Source organism: Balaenoptera physalus, assembly GCF_965194825.1.
Source record: "Balaenoptera physalus genome assembly, chromosome: 3".
Lineage (NCBI taxonomy): Eukaryota > Metazoa > Chordata > Mammalia > Artiodactyla > Balaenopteridae > Balaenoptera > Balaenoptera physalus.
This window is the reverse complement of record NC_138890.1, coordinates 62,044,187-62,052,843: the sequence shown is the minus strand read 5'-3', so window position 1 is coordinate 62,052,843 and position 8,657 is coordinate 62,044,187. Positions and strand designations below refer to the sequence as shown.

Below are 8,657 nucleotides of genomic sequence, written 5' to 3'. Positions count from 1 at the left end.
AAATGTAGTCCCCCACCCAACCCCGCCCCAACCCCAGGATGAACAAGCGCCCTAAACTAGGTCTCCTGTGAGAGGATGGCGACTGAAGCCTAAGGATTGCCTTTAGGCTTCTTAGAAAAGAAATGCCTAGGGTTCAAGAAAAACTGATAAACCGGATTTCCAGTGGGCCCAACTCCAAACTCCGACAGTTGGTAACCCGTCCCGCATTAGAGCAGAGAGGTCAAGCCGTAGCAGTTTCCCGGTCTCGCCCGCCCCCTTGCGCCGATTGGTAGGTGCAGATTTCGCTATCTGATTGGCCGAACGAAAGCAGCGCGTAATTTAAAACATTGTATCAGTAACAAAGGTGCACCTCGTGGGCGGAGTTGTGCTCTCAGGCTAGGAAAGTCCAGGTTCGGCCGCGGAGTGAGAGTGAGCCGGTACCGCAGGAGAAGTGTGGCGTCTTCGGGTGAGTGTGCGGCTGTGCTCGAGCCCAGCTGGGGTACTTGCTTTTGCCCTGGCGATTCGGCTTTCAGAAAGCGGAACTGCCGCCATCCCTTTTTTTCTTAATACCACTGTCCTCACTGTGGGCCTGGGGGGCGAGGTTGGAGCAGGAGCCTAGGGCTACTGACACCGCCTCCACGACACCGTTGAGCGAGGCACCCTACTTGGAGCGTGACCTTATGCTTTCGGAGCCGGATATCTGTTCATTCCTGTTCGCGGTACGAAATGCTGCCTCAGATTGGATTAAATGATTAACTCTTTTTCTCATTCCTTTCCCCTTTGCTGGTAGTTTAAGGGGAAAAGGAGTAAGAATTCAGGCAGCGAGACTAGATTGTCCTGGGGCCAGGGAATTGTTTCTTACCCAGAATTTGCAGCCCCTTTTATCCCTTAAGGTTCTCCTCTCTACCCACTCTTGTCTCTTTTTAGACCTAAACTGCCCCTGCTGAAATGTCGCAAGGGATCCTTTCTCCACCAACCGGCTTGCTGTCGGATGAGGAGGTCGTAGTCTCCCCCATGTTTGAGTCCACAGCTGCAGATTTGGGATCTGTGGTACGCAAGGACCTGCTGTCGGACTGCTCTGTCATCTCCACCTCCCTGGAAGACAAGCAGCAGGTAAAGGAGTTGAAGAGTGGCTTGGGGACAGAAAGTGATATCCTCAGCCTACTAGTTGTCCATACAGAGTAGCATGAGGTAAAAAATCCAGCAATCCTAGGGTTTGAGAGATCAACTCAAAATTAAGAGCATGACAAGTAAAAAATGTACAGTTGTATGTCCATAAGAAAACTATTAATTGCATTGCATTAATGAAACATCCTCAAATGCATACTCTGTTAATCCTATGAGGGAAGGCAATTGTTGTGTCTCCTTCACCATGAGTCCCAGACATTTTAAATAATTTGCACAAGGTCATATTGCCATTAAGTAGGTGGAATGTACATTCAGGTTTTAATATCGACCACAGCTTCCATTTAAGGAGGTTTCTCAGCTGCAGCATTATTGATGTTTGGGGCCAGATAATTCTTTGTTATAGGGGGCCGTCCTGTGCGTTGTAAGACGTTAAGCAGCATTCCTGGCCTCTACCCACTAGATGTCAGTAGCTGCTTACCATTTGTGACAACCAGGAAACCTGTCCTGACATTACTAAATGTCCCTTGAAAGGGAAATGGCCATGGTTGAGAACAACTCTACTCAGAAGTCTCCCCTTTTGTAGAAGTTTCATGAGAGCAGGAGCCTTGTTAATGTTCTTCACTGTGGACTACCAGAGCTCTTAGAATTTCTGGGCCAGAGTAGACAGATCCCTAAATATCTGTTGAATGAACGTGGTGGGTGCTATTATTAACCCCACTCTACACATGAGGAAACTGAGGTGAAAAGAATTTAAAGAACTTGTTCAAGATCTCATAGTTATTAAATGATGAAATTGGGACTCAAATTCAGGTATGTCTGCCTCCAACGTGCTTAACTACTGTCTTTTGCTATATCACACACTGATTTTCATACCAGTCAACTAGTTCTGACTCAGATAATCAGTGGTGAAGAGACAAGTGAAGGGTGATTAAGTACTGAAAAACTCCATGTGGGTTGGAATGATTATAGAACCAGAGTAATGGCACAGAGTCATTTGAGGTGGAATAGAGGTAGTGTTAGAATGATTCCCAGGAAATATGCTATATTTGCCCATCTGCTCAGAAGTAACTGTTGAGATTAATCTGTGATATTGGCCTGAACTTCTGCCACAGGTTCCATCTGAAGATAGTACAGAGAAGGTGAAAGTATACCTGAGGGTCAGGCCCTTGTTATCTTCAGAGTTAGAACGACAGGAGGATCAGGTAAGTTTCTGAGGAGGGAGGATTCAAGGTGGAATGATACAGTACAGTAGAGGTTCCCAGGAATGTTTGCTTCTGTGACAACTGTGTTTTCCCCCTTCTCAGGGTTGTGTCCGTATTGAGAATATAGAGACCCTTGCCCTACAGGCACCCAAGGACTCTTTTGCCCAGAAGAGCAATGAGCGAGGAATTGGACAGGCCACCCACAGATTCACCTTTTCCCAGGTATGGAGTTACTGACATGTGAACAAGGGACCAACACCTAGGGGCAACTTTATTCCCTCTTTAGAAGGAAAGCTTTTTACTTGACTGTGACTCCTTATATATGCATGTCTACAATCTGGGGGACCCTTGTTATGTGCTAGCCAGTGTGTCAAGTACTTTATGTGCATTAATTCCCAACAACTCTATTGTTATTATTATCATCATTGTCCCTAATTTCCTGGTAAGGATACTGTGGCTCGGTGAGTATAATGTTGCTGAAGCCATGTAGCTAGTCATTGGTGGAGTTAGGACTTGAGTCTAGATCCATCTATCTCTCAAGCCCATGCTTGTGACCATTATGTTGTTCCATTTTGTGTGCAGCATTGGACTTAGTGGATAGCATTCCATAAGTATTTGTTGATTTGGATGAAAAATGGACTGGCAGAGAGTATTTAGGCAGCAGCTGGCAGCAATGCAGGAAGAAGTTGCTTGAGTAGTCTCCAGAGCCAACCACCCAGGAAGGGATGTATCTGCTGGCTCTGCACAGAGAAAAGTGGGAGACGAAGGATGGGCCTCTGAGAAATTGGGTGTGTCTCTAGATCTTTGGGCCAGAAGTGGGCCAGGAATCTTTCTTCAACCTGACCGTGAAGGAGATGGTCAAGGATGTACTTAAAGGACAGAACTGGCTCATCTATACATATGGAGTCACCAACTCAGGGAAAACCCACACAATTCAAGGTGAGTAATAGGCCTCACAGAACTGCTGACTGTCTTTGCCTTTTGATGCTCTGAGTTGGGGAACAGCACTTACTACAGCTGTCCACCTTTCACATGCCTCCAGGTACCATCAAGGATGGTGGGATCCTGCCCCGGTCCCTGGCTCTGATTTTCAATAGTCTCCAAGGCCAACTTTATCCAACACCTGATCTGAAGCCTGTGCTCTCCAATGAGGTAATGTGGCTAGACAGCAAGCAGATCCGGCAGGAGGAATTGAAGAAACTGGCCCTGCTAAATGGAGGCCTCCAAGAGGTAAAGTGTTGGTGCTCACAGAGGCAGGGATGGGGGACAAAATCTCCAGAAAGTTTTGTGCTTATCTTATCCCTGGACCCCTCCAGGAGGAGCTGTCCACCTCCTTGAAGAAGAATGTCTACATTGAAAGTCGGATGGGTACCAGCACCAGCTTTGACAGTGGCATTGCTGGGCTCTCCTCCACCAGTCAGTTTACCAGCAGTAGCCAGCTGGATGGTATGTACCGTGACTGGGCTCTGTGCCAAGTAAGAGTAGGAACGTATTCTCTACTCCCAAAACCTTCCAGGGGTACAGACCAGAGGTTGCAACCTGAGCTCCACCTTCTGAGGCCCCTGCAGGCCAAAGGGGAGATGGACTACTCTTGAGTTGATGCTTTGTACATTGGCTTCTTCCCCAGAAATGAGTCACCAATGGGCACAGCCAGACACTGCCCCAGTAAGTGTCCCTGCAGATATTCGCTTCTCCATCTGGATCTCCTTCTTTGAGATCTACAATGAACTGCTTTATGACCTGTTAGAACCACATAGCCAGCAGCGCAAGAGGCAGACACTGCGGCTGTGTGAGGATCAGAATGGCAATCCCTACGTGAAAGGTATGGGAAAGCAGGGAGGCTGGCATGAACCCTGGAGGGGACCTTGGGAGAGACTAGGAAGAGTTAGGTGCTCCCCTCTTATGTATGCCCTTCTTTCCTTGGCCTCTCAGATCTCAATTGGATTCATGTTCAGGATGCTGAGGAGGCCTGGAAACTCCTGAAAGTGGGTCGTAAAAACCAGAGCTTTGCCAGCACCCACCTGAACCAGAACTCCAGCCGCAGGTTAGTGGGTTATGAGTCAGCCTTTCACTGTGTTCCAGGAAACATTAGTCCTCCACCTGGTCATAGAAGATATGCAGTGACTTTTCTCTCTTTCTTAACTTCCAGTCATAGCATCTTCTCAGTCCGGATCCTGCACCTTCAGGGGGAAGGGGATATAATCCCCAAGATTAGCGAGTAAGTTTTTCCATTTAGAAATTTGGGTTCTTGGCCATAAATGGTAATTGGGGGAGGGGACGAGAGCGGTCCTCTGGGGAATTACTTCCGTTAGATGCATGCTCTCCTTCCTTGGGTACAGAGATTCTTCATGGGTCCTCCCCTCCCTAAAACTATAAAAAGGGCTAGAAAGCTCATAACATGTGGGGTCCTTATGTCAGATCCTGTCCATCATTCAAGGTTATCACTCTGTGATCTGGCTGGCTCGGAGCGCTGCAAAGATCAAAAGAGTGGTGAGCGCCTGAAGGAAGCAGGAAACATTAACACTTCTCTGCACACCTTGGGCCGCTGTATTACTGCCCTGCGTCAAAACCAGCAGAACCGGTAAGCTTTTCACTGCAAGCCAGGATGGCCTGGAGCTCTGCAGTTTGCTAAGAGACTTCCTGGTCATCACTGGGGCTAGTGCTAGGATACCCCCAAGGGCTGGAGTTCTGCTCACAGCTCTATTCTCTGATTCCCTGCCAGGTCAAAGCAGAACCTGGTTCCCTTCCGTGACAGCAAGTTGACTCGAGTGTTCCAAGGCTTCTTCACAGGCCGAGGCCGCTCCTGCATGATTGTCAATGTGAATCCCTGTGCATCTACCTATGATGAGACCCTTCATGTGGCCAAGTTCTCAGCCATTACTAGCCAGGTGAGAAGCTATAGGTGTGATGACTGCTCACTTTGGGCTGGTACCTGTACTTAAGGAAGCTACTAGGGACTAGTAATGGATTCAGTTAAGATTTTTCCCCCTCACTAGCTTGTGCATGCTCCACCTGTGCAACTGGGATTCCCATCGCTACATTCATTCATCAAGGAACACAGTCTGCGGGCATCTCCCAGCTTAGAGACTGGAGCTAAAACAGACCCAGGCCTTGATGATGATATTGAAAATGAAGTTGACATCTCCACGTATGGCAAGGAGGTGAGAATGCAAGAAAGCTTTGGTGCAGCAGCTTGATGGCTATACATGTTCCATGCTACCTTCCAGGTGGGCCTGTGCCTTTTTAGGGCATAGGCTTCTAGTGACCTCTGACCTGTGTTTCCCTCCTAGGAGCTTCTACAGGTGGTGGGAGCCATGAAAGCACTGCTTTTGAAAGAACGGCAGGAAAAGTTGAGGCTGGAGATGCAGCTCCGTGATGAAATTTGCAATGAGATGGTGGAGCAGATGCAACAACGGGAACAGTGGTGCAGGTACCAGCTGAGTAACCCCTCTTGTTCTGTCACCTAGACCTGAGGGTGGGAAGCAGAAACTAGGATGGAGTAGTGCCTCAAGATCTGCTCTCCAAGCTCACTCCTCAGCATCTTCACTCACTTCTCTCTTCTCCTCTGACAGTGAACATTTGGACACCCAAAAGGAACTACTAGAGGAAATGTATGAAGAGAAACTAACGATCCTCAAGGAATCACTGACAAGTTTTTACCAAGAAGAACTTCAGGTGAGTTGCCCTGAACCAGTCCCAACTAGCTGCTCAGATTCCCATCGCTAGCTTGCCTGAGATAAACAGATTATATAAACTCTCATAGGGGTAGGAATATGTAATTCACCTTTCTCTAGTCTCCTTAGTGCTTTGTACATGTCAGTCCATGTTTGATTAATTGATTAAGAGTTTGATTGGCCAGGAAATGGTGTAAGTGCTAACAAACAGGATTTTGAGGCCCATGTACCAGGGAAGTTTTTGTTCACTGTTCAGTCATCTATTCCTGTAGGATTCGTCTGACTCTGAATGGAATTGTGCTCTCTGCTTCCTTCTTAGGAGCGGGATGAGAAGATTGAAGAGCTAGAAGCTCTCTTGAAGGAAGCCAGACAGCAGCCAGTGGCCCATCAACAATCAGGGTCTGAACTGTCCCTACGGCGGTCACAAAGGTTGGCAGCTTCTGCCTCCACCCAGCAGCTCCAGGAGATTAAAGCTAAACTGGAACAATGCAAAGCAGAGCTAAACTCCACCACTGAAGGTGAGGAAGGAGACAGGGCAGGAAGCATAACAGTTTCAGGGAAGAGCTGTTCTTTAAATTTGGGCCTTCTGGTGCCAGCTCCAACATAATTTCCTCAACTCCAAGCTACATCCCCCTGACCTTTCATCCTAGGATGCACATGGCATCACTTGTTATGTTTGCTGCAAGCTACTGTTAATTCAGTTAAAGAGATAAGTCCAAGGCTAGAAAGCCTACACATTTAAGGTTATTGTTTCCTTCTCTCAGAGCTGCAGAAATATCAGAAAATGTTAGAACCACCACCCTCAGCCAAGCCCTTCATCGTTGATGTGGACAAGAAGTTAGAGGAGGGCCAGAAGGTAATTACCTTTCTCTCTTACCAAAGCTCTCATCTAAGGCAATTTCCAGCAGTATATCCCTGGTTCATATGAGGACAAGATGTTTTCTCTGCAGTCCTAGAGAATGGCTACTTCATTCAAATGACTAGCCTTTCTAGTTTTACTTCTCTTCAAATGGTTCTCCGACTCCTCCAGATCACTGGTTGATCTTGGCCACAATTTGGTTCTTACTCCTCCTTTTTCAGAATATAAGGCTGCTGCGGACAGAGCTTCAGAAACTTGGTGAGTCTCTCCAGTCAGCAGAAAGAGCCTGTTGCCATAGCACTGGAGCAGGAAAACTTCGCCAAGCCTTGGCCACATGTGATGACATCTTAATCAAACAGGTTAGGGAAGCCTATATACCACTTTCTCCCATCAGCCCACTTCAGAGTATACATGAGAAACAGAAAGGTAAAGATTTTTAGGCTAATCTTATAGTGAGGGGAGTTTCTCTTCCTTGCAAAATAACCATTCACTAAGTACAAGGCATTATGTTAAGTTATTTGTAGGTTTTTTCTGTTATAACAACCCTAGAGAGGTAGATACTATCATATTTCATTCAAGATGCTTAGATTATAAGAAACAATTAATTGTAAGACAAAACACTAACAATTAAGCTATGACACTGTCATCAGTAAATGCATCCTGATTCCAGATTCAAATGTAAAAAAAAAAAAAACCATCCTAGGCTAATTTGATACCTAGGAACTGAGGCTCTTGGAGGTTAAGTAAAATTATTCAAGCTCATACCACCTGATGTGTTAGAAAAGGTCCTTCTATTCAGTGCTATTTGTTTGGGTCTTAAAGAAAATACCCTCCTATTCAGTTAAAAGCTCTGACCATAAAGAGTTAATCTTTGTAAAAAGCAGTTTTAGTAACTAGTAGTGGATCGTGTGTATTACCTTGCCCTCCTGTTTCTCTAATAGATTAGACAGAAATGTTTTCTATAACTTTGTTGATCTTCCTTAGGATCAGACCCTGGCTGAGCTGCAGAATAACATGATGCTAGTAAAACTGGACCTTCGGAAGAAGGCAGCATGCATCGCGGAGCAGTATCATACTGTGCTGAAACTCCAAGGCCAGGCTTCTACCAAAAAGCGCCTCGGTGCCAACCAGGAAAACCAGCAACCAAACCAACAGCCCCCAGGGAAGAAACCATTTCTTCGTAACTTACTTCCCCGAACACCCACCTGCCAAAGCTCAACAGACTGCAGCCCTTATGCCCGGATCCTGCGCTCACGGTGCTCCCCTTTACTCAAATCTGGGCCTTTTGGCAAAAAATACTAAAGTTGTGAGAAGGAGAGAGCATTGCCCTGAGGTGGGTCAGCTGCTCAGCTTAAGAAATAGGTCTCTTTAAAGCTTTACTATATATATACCTGGAACTCTATCCAGAATGCAATATTCAGACACTAGTTTTTCTCCCTTTTGTAATATAATCACCTATGTAATCTTACACTTTTTTACTTATATGGTTTCTATGCACACGAAAGTTATATTAAAATAAAGATATTGTTCACATTTTAAATTTGAATTCTAAATTTAGCATAATCATTGAAGTAAATTATAAAAGGGGCAGAAAAATTGAAAATCAAATATCATTCAGGCCCCTGGGAACTTTGCACAGGAATGGCAGTGCAGAGCAGCAACTGGTGCACAGGTAACCCAAGAAAGCTTGGTAAGAAATTAATTCAAGGGACATTAGATATTTTAAACCTTCCTTAATATAAAATGAAGTGTCACCAATAAAGATGTTAAAAAAAACAAAAAACAGTTTAACTAAATGATTAAAAGGTTAATAAA

General features: G+C 45.7%; 1 protein-coding gene across 1 annotated transcript; it reads left to right on the top strand.

The window, feature by feature from the left end:
- The first annotated feature begins 68 nt into the window (after positions 1–68).
- Positions 69–8,627, top strand: KIF20A (kinesin family member 20A). Its single transcript, XM_082454598.1, has 19 exons — positions 69–445; positions 907–1,092; positions 2,220–2,309; positions 2,412–2,531; positions 3,110–3,248; positions 3,352–3,539; positions 3,626–3,755; positions 3,937–4,131; positions 4,242–4,353; positions 4,459–4,527; positions 4,747–4,890; positions 5,032–5,197; positions 5,306–5,470; positions 5,600–5,739; positions 5,882–5,984; positions 6,303–6,501; positions 6,748–6,839; positions 7,064–7,201; positions 7,827–8,627. The coding sequence occupies exons 2-19, from the start codon at positions 928–930 to the stop codon at positions 8,142–8,144; spliced, it is 2,673 nt and encodes an 890-aa protein (XP_082310724.1). The 5' UTR covers positions 69–445; positions 907–927; the 3' UTR covers positions 8,145–8,627.
- The last annotated feature ends 30 nt before the right edge of the window (positions 8,628–8,657 follow it).